Source organism: Dipodomys spectabilis, unplaced genomic scaffold (genome assembly GCF_019054845.1).
Source record: "Dipodomys spectabilis isolate Male_0828 unplaced genomic scaffold, ASM1905484v1 ptg000388l, whole genome shotgun sequence".
Lineage (NCBI taxonomy): Eukaryota > Metazoa > Chordata > Mammalia > Rodentia > Heteromyidae > Dipodomys > Dipodomys spectabilis.
The window spans coordinates 2,466,950-2,483,007 of record NW_024871065.1 but is presented as its reverse complement, the minus strand read 5'-3'; the positions used below and the strand labels follow the sequence as shown (position 1 = coordinate 2,483,007).

Below are 16,058 nucleotides of genomic sequence, written 5' to 3'. Positions count from 1 at the left end.
ACGGCCTAGTGACCTTGTTGGGACATGGCCTCTCTCCAGGCCTCCTCCATCTGACTAACAACTAACACATACATGCACACATGCACAGGCATGCGCGTGTGCCAGCCAGCAACAGGTCCGGAATGGCTGCAGGTCAGCACTCCGAGCAGGGCGAGGCCGTCAGCTCCCATTCCCGGCTGAACCTGTTGGCTCTGGCTAGGCTCTGACTCAGAGTTGTCTGTCAATCTGTCCTTCCACAACCTCCAGCCTAAGGGAGGAGCTGGCCTTGGCACCTCTGGGTGGGGGGAAGGGGGGGGGGAGCCAGAGAAGAGTTGGGAAGCTGCTTCAGCCGGGCTCACGCCTGTCATCCTAGATGCGAGATCTGAGGACCCCGGTTCAAAGCCAGCCTGGCCAGGAAAGCCCGTGAGGCTCTTACCTCCAATGAACCAGCAAAAAGTCAGGAGTGGAAATAAAGGAGAGCACCCCAGACCTGAGTTCAAATGCCTAGGACCCCAGCACACCCCTCTCCCCTCTCCTTGTGGCCTGTGCTACCCCCATTTCTTTGTCAGTCCTGGGCTTGAACTTAGGGCCTGGATACTGTCCCTAAGCATCTTTTGTTCAAGGCTATCACTTCTGGCTTTTTCTGTGTATGTGGTACTGAGGAACTGAACCTAGTTGATGCATGCTAGGTAAGCATTCCACCACTAAGCTATCTTCCCAGTCCACCCCCCCCCCTTTTTTTTTAACAGAAAGAAAAAGGTCTGCCAGCTCCTCTATATCTCCCTCCTTCCCCACCCCCAGGCCTCCAGTTAGCTCTAGGCATGGGGAAGCCGGGACTACAGGATGCCGCAACCTAGCTGGACATCAGACTTGACACCACCCCTCTCCCACTCCCCTTCTCCAGCAATGAAGCCGGCATCCTTGCTGCTGCCCCCTCCAGCGCCAGCCCCAGCCTTAGCTGCTCCAGGGTGCGGTGCTCAGGGTGGGGTGAAGGCAGGCTGCGGTAATGACAGGGCCAGTGGATGGCCAACAAGCCTCCGAGGTTATTTCTGGTTGGAGTGGGTGTGGCCCAGGCCCCAAAGTTGGCAAATCTTCCAGATTTTTTTCAAGCCACAACCACCAGCAGTGGGAGGGGAGAGGCCCCAGGGCCGGCAGGGCGGGGCAGCGTCTCAGCCCACCTCCGGCCTCCTCCCACCTCCTTCCCCTTTCCCCCCCGCACGGCCCATTCCCAGAGCTCCGGGCCTCCTCCGAGCTCGGAGCGCCCCCCCCCCTTCACTCGGGCCTGTCCGGTCGCGCCCTCCTGCAGCCACGTCTCCCCCCTCGGTATGGACGCTGGCCGGGACTTCCTGACCCTGCACGGTGAGTGTCTGCCCCTGCAGCCAGCCACCGACTCCCAGGCAGCATTGATTCCTTCCCTTTTCTGTTGCCTGGTTGGGAGGAAGAAAGAAGAAGAAATCTCAGCTCGCCACTCTGGTGGTGGGACTTTCTAGTTGAAAAATCGTGGTGCCTGCATGCGTGCATGCATGCGTGTGTGTGTGTGTGTGTGTGTGTGTGTGTGTGTGTGTGTGTGTGTGTGTGTGTGTGTGTGGAGGAGGGGGGTTCTTTTTCTAGGCTCTGTATCCCTAAGATCTAGCCTGGGCAAAAAGAGGCAGCTAGGTGAGCGGGTGCTGCGGATCTGAAGGGTTCTTTTCTTTCTTTGTGTCTTTCTTCTGGTGGGCTCCCCCTAATCAGGGTCCAGGTTTGGCCTGATGGACCCGGAGTGGTTTTATGAAGACACGGGCAGGGGGCAGGGGGGTGTCAGGACGCTGGGGTGTGGCTGGGGTCACTGGCAGGGCTATGGAGGGGGGGAAATCCGGCCTGAGTTTGTCTCTGGGCTTATTACCCCCCCCCCCCCACACACACACACCACGAAGCAGGGCTGGAAGAGTTACAAGACAAAACAAAAGTAAGAGTAGCCTCTCTGCACTTTGGGGACACTCAGGCTGGGACAGAGTTGAGGTTCCCCGTGCATCTTGTATCTCTGTCTTGTGTCCCAGCCCCTAGCTTCGCGTCTCCCCATCTGAGCAGTGGAAAAAATGACTCCAGCTGGCGCAGGTTGGCATCTTTACCCTGGCACACTCAAGTCTGGGGGGTTATTGTTAAGGCTCTTTCTTGTGATCAATTGTCCACCCATGTAGCACGCTCTCCTCCTCCAGCCAGGCGTGTTGGGTAGCTCACGCCTGTAATCCCAGCGGTTCCCTGAGGTCCAGATTTGCAATCAGCTTGGGCAAACAAATCTGGGAGATGCTCAGAATGCCGTTTGTGATGTGTGTGATCTGTGTGATGTGTGTGTGTGTGTGTGTGTGTGTGTGTCTGTTTGTCTGTCTGACTGTCGGTCAGTCATGGGGCTTGAACTCAGGCCTGGGCACTGTCTCTGATCTTTTTCCACTCAAGGCTGGTGCGCTACCACTTGAGCCACAGTGTCCCTTTCAGGCTCTTTGCTGGTTCCTTGGAGATAATCTCCCAGAACTTTTTCCTGCTGGGGGTTGGCTTTGAACCACGATCCTCCAGATCTCAGACTCCTGACTAGCCAGGATGGCAGCGCTGAGCCACTGAAGGCTGGGCTGGGAAGAGCTTTTGTGTGCAGTCTCTGTTTCATCTCTTCCAGGCGCTTGCTTGCTCTTTGCCTGCTTTGGGAGCTCTTGGGGCTTGGGGCCAGAGCGCTGTAGTTTGGTTATTCCTGCTGTGCTGGTCTGCATGGAAAACTAGCTCTGCAGGTGACTCACAGCCACGGCACACAGGGAATTTTTATTTTGTTGTTTTTTCTTTTGGGGGCATGGGTCAGGCCTCCTGGGTGGCGTCCTGGCTGGGTGAGCCCCGGGACTCTGACTCACGAGGGCCAGCCTGCATGAAAGGCCTGGCTGTGTCCAGCCCAGGCCCTCGGCCGCCCTGAATGCAGCAGCTCCTTTTGAAGATCAGCCTTTGCCTTTCAAACGCTTCATTTGAACTTCATTTACAGTATTAGTTTTTAATTCATGGCGCTCAATGGGTCCTTGTCCAGCTGGTGCTCTACCACTTGAGCAGTGACGCATCCAACCTCTGGGCTTTTGGGCTGGGATCTGTGTCCTCTGATGGCTTCGAACCACGATCCTCTCAGTCTCCTGTGGTTAGGGTGACAGGCATGAGCCACAGGGCCTGCCTGTTGTTATTATTATGATAGTGTTATTATTGTAAGACTTTCCTTGGCTTTGCTTACCTGGGCATTATTACCCTGCTCCGGTGGGGAAACTGAGGGAAAGACACATCTCCCGGGTTCGTTTATTTAGTGGAATAATTCGGGGATTTGGGGGGGCCTCAGTGCCCGGACCTTACTGAAGTTTCCCCAAGTTTTGCAGCCTGGCCCGGATCCCGGGGTGACGCCACTCCAGCCCCGGCCCTGCCTGCAACTCTCCCTTGCCTGCACCCCCATCCTGCCTGCACCCCTCCCCTGCCTGCACCCCCTCCGTCTGCACCCCCATCCGGCCTGCACCCCTCCCTTGCCTGCACCCCCTCCGTCTGCACCCCCATCCGGCCTGCACCTCTCCCCTGCCTGCACCCCCCCCGTCTGCACCCCCATCCTGCCTGCACCCCTCCCAAGCCTGCACCCCCATCCTGCCTGCACCCCTCCCCTGCCTGCACCCCCTCCGTCTGCACCCCCATCCTGCCTGCACCCCTCCCAAGCCTGCACCCCCATCCGGCCTGCACCCCTCTCCTGCCTGCATCCGGCTCCTGCCTGCACCCGTCCCTGCCTGCACCCCGCCCGTCTGCACCCCTTTCCAGTGCGGTGGGGAGGGCGGTCGGTCCCCGCAATGCCTCGGGGGTCCCAGGCTCTCCTTCCTTCTCCTCCTCCCCCTGCAAACACGGCTGGGCTTGTGGAGAGCCGCTCTGTGCCCGCCCCGCCCCTCAACAGGCCCCGCCCCTCAACAGGCCCCGCCCACCGCGATCGGGCCCCCCCCCCCCGTCCTCCGTGATTGGCTGCTCCCCAGAACAGTCCCCCGCCCATCCATACTTGGCGCCGCCCTCCCCGAACTGGGCAGTTTCCCCCTGAACTGGCTCCGCATCTCCTGCGTTCCGCCCCCTCCAGAGTTGGCTCCGCCTCTCCCCAGATGACTCCGCCTCCTCGGGCTGGCTCTGTCTCCGGCCTGGTTCCCCCCTCCCTGTCTGACTCCGCTCCTCCCGGATGACTGACTGGCTCCGGCCCCCTGGGGAAAACGGGTTCCGCCCCTCCCCAATGGCCGTCACTCCCCAGCTGGCCCCGCCCTTCCCGAGATCACTCCACGTCCTCAGTCTGGCCCCGCCTCCTCGGTGTGGCCCCGCCTTCTAGGCCGGGCCCCGCCCCCTCGGCTCAGATTTCTTCCCGCGCCCCGCCCACAGGGCCGCAGTGCTGTCTCTCCGGGCCCGGCCCCGCCCCCGGCCCCGCCCCCGCTGCCCGGGATTGCGGGCTCGGCTGAGACAGGGACAGGAGGGGGACGGGACGGGACCGGACGGGCGCGCTCGCCATGCAGTGCCTGGGGCTCCAGGGCCGGCGCCGCAGCCGCAGCCGCTCCCGGGAGCTCTTCCTGCAGGAGCAGAGCCGCCGGGTGGCGGCGCTGAACGGGCAGAGGCTGGGTAAGGGGCGCGGGGCGGGGGAGGGGGGGAGGAAGGGAAGGGCAGGGGGAGGGCGGGGGGGAGGGGATGGGGCAGCCCCGCGGTGACCGTGGCTTTGTCACTCACGGGGGGGGGGGGGGGCCGCCGCGTTGCCGCTGGCTACACTCGTGTGCGGCCCAGTGCTCTGAAGGTGAGTGTGTGTGCGTGTGTGTACACGTGTCTGTCTGTGTGCATGTATGCCAGTCCTCCCTGCGACTTGAGCCACAGCTCCACATCCAGTTTTGCACATCCTGGCTCACTGGAGATGAGAGTCTCAGGGACTTTCCTGCCTGGGCTGGCTTTGAACCGTGGTCCTCAGATCTCCTGAGTAGCTGGGAGGCCAGGCGGGAACTCCCGGTGCTGGAAGTTTCTGTGTTTGGTCTTGTTTTGGGGCAGTAGTGAGGCTGGAAATCAGGGCCCCGGGATCTCTCTCTTGGCTTCAGCTTTTGCTCCGGGCTGGCACTTTATCTCTTGAACCACACCTCGAGAGGAGGCTTTTTGCTGCTTACTTAGAGATAAGATTCTTGGAGACTTTCCTTCCCCTGGCTGGCTTTGAACCTCCGCCCATCCTCAGATCTGCAGCCCACAGGGTAAGCGGAGCCACCGGCCACTGGGCACAAATCAGTATTTGTTCTGCTGCCCCCTCGGCCCTGGTGAATGCGGGCTGCCTGCTTCTGCGTCCCCACTCCGTCTGGCCAACGACCTCCTTCCGCCTCAGTTTCCTTATCTGTAAACTGGGAATTGACCTGGGCTGGCTGGGAAAGGGAGGGGAGGAATTAAGCCCTGGTGCTAGAGGGGATGGTATCTGATTCTCGAATAGTAGTTATTATAATGGAGGCTGTTGTTACCAGCTTGATCACAGTGTTCAAGCACTGTAAATGCTGTGTGGCTGTGTGCACACGCGTGCATGTCTGTGTGTCTGTAGGTGACATTGTGCAAACTTGGGGTGACTGTGGGTAGCTTGGGGGGGGGAGGAATAGTCTGTCTATGGCTCCCAGGTTGTCCCTGGAGCTGTGTGGTTGTATTTGGGGTGATGGTGTTCATTCATTGTATTTAATGTTTTATTACTATAGAGATGATGGGGTGTGTGTGTGTGTGTGGCAGTTCTGTAAGTCAGGTCACGAGCACATTTCCTTTTGGACCATGTCCCTCTTCCCTCAGTAGCTCTTATTTTTTCCCTCCCGTCCCCACCCACAAAGTGTAGAGATCATTCTCCACATCACGTCCAGTGAGGACCACGGTTCACCCTCCATCCCCCAAATTTCTGTGCCCCCACAAAAGAGATTAAACAGGACAAAAAGAAAGGAAAAGAAAAAACAGCCACGAAGGAGACAACCTCTTGCTTCCAGGTCCTGGAGTTCATGTGCATAGATAGGTGTAAGATCAGAGGCTCAGAGGCCTGGTGTCTTTGCACCTCTTCCTTGGGTCCGTTGTGCATTTGCTATTTAAGGACACGAGCGGGATCCTGGTGTCTTAGCTCTCCCCTGGTACCATTTTGTTTTGCTGATCATGGGACTTGAACTCTGGGCCTGGACGCTGTCCCTCAGCTCTTCAGCTCAAGGTTGGTGCTCTACCACTTGAGCCACAGCTCCACTTCCGGTTTCCTGGTGGTTCCTTGGAGATCAGAGTCTCACAGACTTTCCTGCCTGGGCTGGCTTTGAACCACAATCCTCAGATCTCAGCCCCTGGAGTATCTGGGCTGACAGGCATGAACCACCGGTGCTTAGGCCTGAGCCATTACTTGAGACTCCGCTCCTCTGGACAGGGGATCTTCTTGAATTAGCCTCCTGCCAGCCGCCTAGTCAGCTCCTGGGTGGAATGAGAAGGTCTCAGCTCACTGGAGGAGTGTTTGCCTAGCGTACACAAGGCTGTAGGTTCAATCCTCACTGCATATGTGTGCGCACACACACACACACACATGTCCGATCTCTGCCAGGCACCGTCCTCCATTTTTTCCTCTCTTCTTCTCTTGTCACCATGACTTCTGATCATGCCTTCCCCTCCCCAGGCCTGCAGGATGACCGTGACCTACAGGCGCTGCTCAAGGGTGGGCAGCTGCTGAAGGTCAAATCGGGCTCCTGGCGGCGAGAGCGCTTCTACAAGCTGCAAGAGGACTGCAAGACCATCTGGCAGGAGTCGAGGAAGGTCATGCGGACGCCTGAGTCCCAGCTCTGTGAGTGGCTGGCCTGGGGTTGGGGCACGCCGGGTCGCTGGGGTGGAAGCTATCCATGGGCTGTGACTACAGATGGGGAAACTGAGGCCCAGACTGGTGGGATCTTCCCCGCCATGCTCGAGAAATGAGGAGCTGGCTCATGCCCGTCACCCCAACTCCTCAGGAGGCTGAGATCTGAGGATCACGCTTCGAGGCCAGTCTCGGGCAGGAAAGGCCATGAGACTGATCTCCAATGAACCACCAGAAAACCGGACATGGAGCTGTGGCTCAAGTGGTAGAGCGCCAGCCTTGAGCTGAAGAGCTGAGGGATAGTACCCAGGCCCAGAGTTCAAGTTCTAGTGTTGGTGCCAAAATGACAGAGGAGGAGGAGGAGAGAAGGGGGGATAGAGGAGAAAGATATGAGATAGAGGAGAGAGAAAGAGAGGAGATAGAGCGAGAGAGAAGAGATGGAGGGAGACAGCACTGGGCGGAGTTGGTTGCTCAGGTCCGGGTGTGTTGGGGAGGTGCATGGCTGGACCAGCTCCCCATGTGTCCGGGTGTCTGGGTGTGGTCTGGGCGGACAGCCGGGCCCAAAGTCCGGGGACAGAGAGGGCACTTCCGGGGTGTCCCGGGGCAGGGTTGTGGGGTGTCTCCCCATGGGCAGAGCTGTCTGGGCTTCAAGCTCAGGACATCGGGTAGAGCAGGGCTGGGACACACACACACACACACACACACACACACACACACACACACGCCACTGCTGGGGTGTGGGGGGGATTTGCTTGCTTGGGGATGTGGGTCTGAGGGCCTTCTGGAAGTTTCTGGAAGCTTCCAGAAGATCCAAGAACCCAAGGCTAGGTGAGCATATGGAGAGTGAAATCTAGAGAAAGCAAGGCTGATGTGTATCTTTTTTCTCTTTTGTGTCGGTGCTGGGGCTCGAACACAGGCCTCTGCCCAGCCACCTGTCAAGCCGCTGCCCAGGTGTCTGCTGTTTTCTCTCTGGGGTGAATCAGGGCTGCAGGTTTTTGGGGGGCCTTTGGGAGGTAGGGGAGGGGGCTCCAGGGCCCTGACTTCCTGCTGTATTTATTTATTGTCTGATTAATTTTTTTAGGACAGCTTTAGCTGCACGGGGTTAAAAGCCCTGCGGGACGCAGGAGAGATTAGGGGAGATTTGCACCGGACCCCAGATGGTGTGTGTGTGGGGGGGCCTGCACCCTGCCAGCCATCAGAGTCTGCAGCGCAGGGGCACACACCACGCACACGGGCTTGAAGGTGGCTGGGACCCCTGCACCCCCAGCCCGTCCCGGCCATCGGGATGGGTTAGACGCAGGACCAGGGCACTTACTTTTACATTTTAGTTTTGTTTATGTATTTAGTGTGTCCCGGGGGCTTGAACTCAGGGCCTGAGCACTGTCCCTCAGCTCCTAAGCTCCAGGCAGGCGCTCTACTGCTTGAGCCACAGCGCCACTTCCAGTTTGCTGGTGGTTCACTGGGGACAGGAGTCCCACACACCTTCCTGCCCGGGCTGCCTCGCATTGCGGTCCCCCAGATCTCAGCCTCCTGAGGGGCCAGCTGGGTCCTAGGCGTGACCACCTCCCTTCTGCGCAGTCTCCATTGAGGACATCCAGGAGGTGCGCATGGGACACCGCACCGAGGGCCTGGAGAAGTTCGCCCGCGACATCCCAGATGATCGCTGCTTCTCCATCGTCTTCAAGGACCAGCGCAGCACGCTGGACCTCATCGCCCCCTCCCCGGCCGATGCCCAGCACTGGGTACAGGGGTTACGGAAGGTCATTCACCACTCGGGCGCCATGGACCAGAGGCAGAAGCTACAGCAGTATCCTGGAAGCACTGGCTTGACCCACGGGGGAGCTGGGCTCTCCCCAGGGTGGGGGTTGGTGGATGAGAGAGGGGATGTGAGCCGGAGGAGAAGAAGCTCAGCGTGGGGGGGGTAGATAGACTACAAGCAGTGCACCCCAGATGTCTGCAATGACAGTTGGACACATATTTTGGGGGAAGTCTGGCATGGGGCTTGAACTCAGGGCCTGGATGCTGTCCCTTAGCTCAGTAACTCAAGGCTGGTGCTCTACCATTTGAGCCACAGTTCTGCTTCTGGCTTTGTATGTGTGTGTGCCAGTCATGAGATTTGAACTCAGGGCCTGGGCGCTGCTTCTGCTCAAGGATGGAGCTCCACTCCTTGAGTCCCAGCTGCATTTCAAGATTTCTGGATGTTCCTGCCCGGGCTGGCTTTGAACCACGATCCTCAGATCTCAGATCTCAGCCTCCTGAGATGACGGGTGTGAACCACCAGCTCCCAGCTTTGTCCCCTCCGTTACCCTACGCTCCCCTCCCCTGCCTTGCCCTCCCCCCCACCCCCACCCTCCACACTGGGAACCCAGGCTGGCCTCAACCGTCCAGTCCTTCAGCCTCAGTCTCTTAAAAGATGGAATTGCAGGTGTGTGCTCCACACCCAGGAGTCCCTTTCTTTAGTGACTAGTTTATGGACCTGTAATTCACACAACCATAAAACCAACTCAAGCCTGGGATCTGATCCAAGGATTTTTTTTAAATCCACATTCAGAGTTGCACAACCATCCGCACAATCCACATCAGACCATGTCATCCACTTGAGCTCCCTGCCCTGCAGCAGCCTGGCCTGCGTTCCCGACAGCCCTGCACCTGCACCTGCACCTGCCCTGCACCTGCACCTGCACCTGCCCTGCACCTGTGCACATACATCCACTGCCTGTGTTTCTACCCCTGCCTGTTCTGCACTTGCCAGGATCTTTCCTTTCCTTTTCATTTTCTTCTGCCTGCCTGCCTTCCTTCCCTCCTTCCTTCCTTCCTCCTTTTCCTTCTTTGCCAGTACCAGGGTTTGAACTCAGGGCCTGGGTACTGTCCCGTAGCATATTTGCTCAAGGCTGCTACTCTTACCACTTGAGTCACAGTTCCACCTCCAGCTATTTTTTTCTATTTAGTTAGAGATGTCCTCTTCAAAACACGATCGTCTGAATCTCAGCCTTCCAGGTAGCTTCTGTACCTGTACCTATGAACCACACTCTCACAGTAAGAAATACTATTTCCCAGCCGTGCACTGGTGGCTCATACCTGTCATCCCAGCTCCTTGGGATCTGAGGATTCCAGTTTGAAGCCAGCCCAGGGGAGGAAAATCCATGAGACTTGTAATTCCAGTGAACTGCCAAAACAAAACAGACATGGAGGTGTGGCTCAAGTGGTAGAGCACCAGCCTTGAGCACACAAAAAAGAAGCTCAAGGTCAGCACCCAGAATCTTGACTTTAAGCTCCACACCAGCACCAGAAACAGAAAAGAAGAGAAAAGAGAAAGAAAGGAAAAGGATTTTGAAAACCGGCAAATGGGGAAAACCCTCGAAGGTCCTGGCTGAGTGGGAGGTTTTTTGGTCATTGCAGGTGCATTACCATGCCAGGCCAGCAGGAGGCAGTGTCACAGCCACCTGTGACTGGGTTCTTGGGGGCAAAGGACAGGAATTTTCTAGTTCTTTCCTTCACCCTGGCCCAGCTGGATCCATTCCTGCTTGCGGAAAGCGGACAAGAACAAGGACAACAAGATGAGCTTCAAGGAGCTGCAGAACTTTCTGAAGGAACTGAACATTCAAGTGGACGACAACTACGCCCGCAAAATCTTCAGGGTAAACCGAGTCACGGCTTGCTGGGGCCAGGGCGTGGTGGGGGAGGATGTGGGGAAGTCCCAACTCCAGCCGCCTGCTGCTTGCTTCTTGATTTGGCAGGAATGTGACCACTCTCAGACCGACTCCCTGGAGGATGAGGAGATCGAGGCCTTCTACAGGATGCTCACCCAGAGGGAGGAGATCGACTGCACCTTTGCCCTGGCTGCCGGGTCCGGAGACACGCTGTCTGTGGACCAGCTGGTGGCCTTCCTAAGACACCAGCAGCGGGAAGAGGCAGCGGGCCCAGCACTGGCTCTGTCTCTCATCGAGCGTTACGAGCCCAGTGAGACAGGTAAGGTCTCGGGGCTATGGAAATTGAAGGATCTCCCCAACTCCCCCCAAAAAGGGAAGGGTGAGAGAGAAAGAGAGAGAGAGGCTGGAGGGAGGCAGGTCAGAGTCCCTGGAGTGAAATGCACGCTTGTCACATGAAGGGGACAGGCGGTCAGGACTCACTGGGTGCGGGTGGCTCATGCCTATAATCCTAGCTACTCAGGAGGCTGAGATCTGAAGATCGCGCAGTTCAAAGCCAGTCAGGGCAGGAAAGTCTGTGAGACTCTGATCTCCAATAAACCACCAGAACACCGGAAGTGGTGCAAAGTGGTAGAGCACTTGCTTTGAGCTGAAGAGCTGAGGCACAGTGCCCAGGCCTAGAGTTCAAGCCCCCATGATTGAAAAAAGAAAAAAAAAATTCAGGACTCTAGCATACTGTCCTTTCTCTGGGCCTCAGTTTCCTTTTCATCTCTTCAATACTTTTGTGTGTGTGTGTGTATGTGTGTGTGCGCGTGTGTGCACTGATAATGAAGCTTAATCTCAGGGACTGGGTGCTGTCCCTGAGCTGCTTTTTGTTCAAGGCAAGGTCTCTACCACTTGAGCCATAGGGCCACTTCTGGTTTTCTTTGGGGGCTCCTGCGGGGTGGTGGGGCATTGCACCCGGCTCTGGGGGCCCCTCACGGGGTGGTGGGACATCACGCCTGGCTCTGAGAGCCCCTGTGGGGCATTCCCTCCTCCCTCCCCAGCCAAAGCCCGCCGGCAGATGACCAAGGACGGCTTCCTCATGTACCTGCTGTCTGCGGATGGCAGCGCCTTCAGCCTGGCACACCGGCGCGTCTACCAGGACATGGGGCAGCCACTCAGCCACTACCTCGTGTCATCCTCGCACAACACCTACCTGCTGGAGGACCAGCTGACTGGGCCCAGCAGCACCGAGGCCTACATCCGGTGCGGGCTGGGGGTGGTCCTGGCGGCTGCGGGGGATCCTGGGGGGCTGTGGGGTGGTCCTGGGGGGCCCGGGGGGCTGCGTGGGAGCAGGATGGGCAGGACCGACCCGTCTGTGCCCCAGGGCTCTGTGCAAGGGCTGCCGGTGTCTGGAGCTGGATTGTTGGGATGGGCCAGGCCAGGAGCCGGTCATCTACCATGGCTACACCTTCACCTCCAAGATCCTCCTGAGCGATGCGCTGCGGGCCATCCGGGACTACGCCTTCAAGGTGGGGGCTGGTGGCAGGGGGAAGGGGAGGGGGAGGGACTGGGGAGGGCTGGCTGGGTGGGGGAGGGGCAGAGGCTGAGAGGGAGCTGGCCAGGAGGGGTGGCGTGCGGTATGCTGACTCCTCCCACTCCCGCGTGTCTTGGGGTACCAGGTGTCCCCGTACCCCGTCATCCTGTCCCTGGAGAACCACTGCAGCCTGGAGCAGCAGCGTGTGATGGCCCGGCACCTGCGGGCCATCCTGGGGCCCATGCTGCTGGACAAGCCACTGGATGGGGTGACCACCAGCCTGCCCTCGCCCGAGGTGCGGATGCGGGGTGTGGGGCACCGGTCAGGGTGCATCCCAAGGTGGGGGTGTACTGGGCCTGGCTCAGGGCGAGGCCAGATGGAGGATGGTGACCCGCTGCCCTCTGACCCCTGCCCCCCCCCCCAGCAATTGAAGGGGAAGATCCTGCTGAAGGGGAAGAAGGTCGGGGGGCTGCTGGCCCCAGGAGGGACGAGTGGCTCGGAGGTGGCAGATGTATCGGACGAAGATGAGGCCGCGGAGATGGACGACGAGGCCGTGAGGAGCCGCGTACAACGTAAGCCCAAGGTGTGAGGGCAAGCAAGGGCGGTCACCCCTTGCTCTGACGGCCCTGAGCTCTCCTCAGATTTCTGTGACTCTGTGTGTGCGTGTGCATGTGTGAATACTGGGGCTCGAACTCAGGGCCTGTGCGCTGTCCCTGAGCCTCTTCATCAGCTTAAAGCTGGTGCTCTGCCACTTGAGCCACAGCACCACTTCTGGCTTTCTGGTGGTTCCTTGGAGATGAGAGTCTCACTTTCCTGCCTGGGCTGGCCTCAAACCACAGTCCTCTAGGCCTCAGCCTCCCAAAGGGCTGGGATGGCAGGCAAGCTACCCACGTCCAGCTGTACTCTCCTTAAAAGCTCTTTGGCTTAAGGTTGGCGTTCTGCCAATGAGCCACCCCTCACCACCAGCTTTCTGCTGGTTTGTTGGAGATAAGACTCACACTTTCTTTCCTTGGGGGCTGGCTTTGAACAGTGATCCTCCACACCTCAGCCTCCGGGTAGGCAGGCTGGAGCCACACGCCCAGCCCTCGTCTCCTTGGTGTCTACATTTCCCCTCCCTCCCCCCACCCCTCTGCCCACCATACCCTCCCCTGCTCGCTCTCACCTGGCTTCCCCATGGTCTCCAGGAAGATAAGGTCAGGCTGGCTCCAGAACTTTCTGACATGGTCATCTACTGCAAGAGTGTCCATTTTTCGGGCTTTGCCAACCCCGGGACCAATGGGCAGGCGTTTTATGAGATGGCCTCATTCTCGGAGAACCGCGCCCTGCGCTTGCTCCAGGAGTCGGGTGAGTCTCCTCTCCATCTGCTGTCTGTCCGTCCATCTGGGCCTGCGTGCTGATCCTGCCCTCACCCCCTCTCTCTAGGCAATGGCTTCGTCCGCCACAATGTGGACCACCTGAGCAGAATCTACCCTGCCGGCTGGAGGACGGATTCCTCCAACTACAGCCCGGTGGAGATGTGGAACGGGGGGTGCCAGATAGGTATGGAGTGTGGGTGGAGGGGAGGAGGGGGGTGCTGGATAGATGTGGGGTGTGGATGGGGGGAGGGGAGGAGGGGTGTGTGGGTGGGGTGGGGCCCAGGGGTGGGGGGGAGGGCAAGGGGTCTGGAAGGGCAGTGGGGGGCTGCCTTGAGCTACAGAATTTTTATTTCCCGACCCGCCTGGTCTTGGAGATGGAGTATGTAGTTCAGGGGTAGGTCAGGTGCTGTAGCAAATACCCATCGTCTCAGCTGCTCAGGAGGAGTTGGTGGTTCGAAGCCAGCCCAGGCAGACGAATCCATGTTTTGTGTTTTTTTTTTTCTTTGCTGGTCCTGGGGGTTGGACTTAGGGCCTGGACACTGGGGGTTGGACTTAGGGCCTGGACACTGTTCCTGAGCTTTATTATTATTATTATTTTTTGGGGTCCGGTCGTGGGGCCTGAACTCCAGGCTTGGGCGCTGTCCCTCAGCTCTTCAGCTCAAGGCTAGTGCTCTACTACTTGAGCCACAGCGCCACTTCCGGCTTTTTTCTTTTTGCTTATGTGGTGCTGAGGAATCGAACCCAGGGCCTTGAGCATGCAAGGCAAGCGCTCTACCACTGAGCCACCTTCCCAGCCCTATTATTATTTTGCAAACTCAAGGCTGGTGCTCTACCATTTGAGCCACAGTGCCACTTCTGGCTTTTTTCTGAGTGGTTCATTGGAGAGGAGAGTCTCACGGACGTTCCTGCCTGGGGCTGGCTTCAAACGGCGATCCTCAGCTCTCAGCCTCCTGAGGAGCTGGGATGACAGGCGTGAGCCACCACTGGCACCCGGCTTCTGTGACATTTCTTATCTCCGGCAAACCAGCCAAAAGCTGGAAGTGGAGGTGTGGCTCAAATAGTTGAGGGCCAGCCTCGAGTAAAATGAAGCAAAATGAAACAAATTCCAGGATAGCACCCAGGCCCTGAGTCTGAAGCCCTAGGTTATCAGCAGAAAGAAATGGAGTGCATGGTTAGCGTGGTGGGTCGGGAGGGTGGCAGATGCAATCACACAGAATCCTGCCTCAGTATACCCTGAGACCCAGGGCCCAGAGGCCCAGCCCAGCCCACCCTCAGCCTGTGACTCTCCTGTCTTGCTTCCAGTGGCCCTGAACTTCCAGACGCCTGGGCCAGAGATGGATGTCTACCAGGGCCGTTTCCAGGACAACGGGGCCTGCGGGTATGTGCTGAAGCCTGCTTTCCTGCGGGACCCCAGCACCACCTTCAACTCCCGCGCCCTGACTCAGGGGCCTTGGTGGGCCCCGAAGCGGCTGAACATCAGGGTATGGCTAGATTCCGAGAGACAGGCACCCCCTGGATCTTTCCTTCCTACTTTATTATTATTATTTTCTGTTGGTCATGGGACTTGAACTCAGGGCCTGGGTGCTGTCCCTCAGCTCTTCAGCTCAAGACGAGCGCTCTACCACTTGAGCCACAGCACCACCTCTGGTTTTCTAGTAGTTTATTGGACATAAGAGTCTCATGGATGGGCTGGGAAGGTGGCTCAGTGGTAGAGCGCTTGCCTTGCATGCCTGAGGCCCTGGGTTCAACTCCTCAGCACCACATAAGCAAAAAGAAAAAAGCTGGAAGCGGCGCTATGGCTCAAGTGGTAGAGCGCTAGCCTTGAGCTGAAGAGCTGAGGGACAGCGCCCAAGCCCAGAGTTCAGGCCCCACGACCAGAGCCCCCCCCAAAAAAAGTCTCATGGATTTTCCCACCCAGGCTGGCTTTGAACTGAGATCCTCCAGATCTCAACCTCCCTGAGGAGCTGGGATGACAGTCATGAGCTGATGGCACTTGGCCTATTATTACTATTTTTTGTCAACGCTTTTTGTTATCTCCCATTTCTCCTACCTTAGGTTATTTCTGGACAACAGCTACCAAAAGTCAATAAGAACAAGAATTCCATCGTGGACCCCAAGGTGACGGTGGAGATACACGGCGTGGGCCGGGACATGAGCAGTCGCCACACGGCTGTGGTCACCAACAATGGTAAATGGGGCCAGCCGGTGGGTGGGCCAGCTGGCCAGTGGGCAGGTGGGCGAGTGGGCGGGCCTGGCTCCCGGAGCCGCTGTCTGTCCGTGCCCTGACTATGACGAGGCCTATTCCCAGGCTTCAACCCCTGGTGGGACACGGAGTTCGAGTTTGAAGTGGCAGTGCCAGAGCTCGCCCTGGTGCGGTTTGTTGTTGAGGATTACGATGCCTCCTCGAAGAACGACTTCATTGGCCAGAGCACCATCCCCTGGGGCAGCCTCAAGCAGGGTGAGCATCTGCCCAGAGACAGGAAGAGGAGGAGCAGGGGGAGGAGGGAGAGAGGAAGGGCGGGGCCTCTATTGGAGTTGCTCGGAGTGACCAGACTGCTTTTTTTTTTTTTGGTTCTTTCTGCCAGGCTACCGTCATGTCCATCTCTTGTCTAAAAATGGGGATCAGTATCCATCAGCCACGCTCTTTGTGAAGATCTGCATCCAGGACTAGAGTTGGGGACTTGGGGTTTGCCCTGATTGGACCAGGCCTTGTATCTGTAGTTAGGGCAAGG

The 16,058-nt window shown here is 58.2% G+C and overlaps 1 protein-coding gene across 2 annotated transcripts; it reads left to right on the top strand.

The window, feature by feature from the left end:
• Positions 1 to 1,258: 1,258 nt before the first annotated feature.
• Plcd1 (phospholipase C delta 1) lies at positions 1,259 to 16,052 on the top strand. 2 transcript variants are annotated; one of them, XM_042667314.1, is made up of 15 exons: positions 1,259 to 1,338; positions 6,632 to 6,796; positions 8,384 to 8,612; positions 10,314 to 10,443; positions 10,543 to 10,774; positions 11,499 to 11,700; positions 11,822 to 11,966; positions 12,117 to 12,266; positions 12,396 to 12,554; positions 13,156 to 13,315; positions 13,394 to 13,510; positions 14,629 to 14,807; positions 15,382 to 15,514; positions 15,635 to 15,784; positions 15,912 to 16,052. In XM_042667314.1, the coding sequence occupies exons 1-15, from the start codon at positions 1,305 to 1,307 to the stop codon at positions 15,995 to 15,997; spliced, it is 2,271 nt and encodes a 756-aa protein (XP_042523248.1). In that variant the 5' UTR covers positions 1,259 to 1,304; the 3' UTR covers positions 15,998 to 16,052. The 2 variants fall into 2 exon arrangements, with proteins under 2 accessions (XP_042523248.1, XP_042523247.1); XM_042667313.1 differs by lacking the exon at positions 1,259 to 1,338 and adding an exon at positions 4,497 to 4,605.
• The last annotated feature ends 6 nt before the right edge of the window (positions 16,053 to 16,058 follow it).

Coding starts and splice junctions, on each gene's coding strand:
- Plcd1 (XM_042667313.1), top strand. CDS start 4,497: ATGCAGTGCCTGGGGCTCCAGGGCCGGCGCCGCAGCCGCAGCCGCTCC. Junction 4,606..6,631: donor GCTGAACGGGCAGAGGCTGG/GTAAGGGGCGCG, acceptor TCCCCTCCCCAG/GCCTGCAGGATGACCGTGAC. Junction 11,967..12,116: donor TCCGGGACTACGCCTTCAAG/GTGGGGGCTGGT, acceptor TTGGGGTACCAG/GTGTCCCCGTACCCCGTCAT.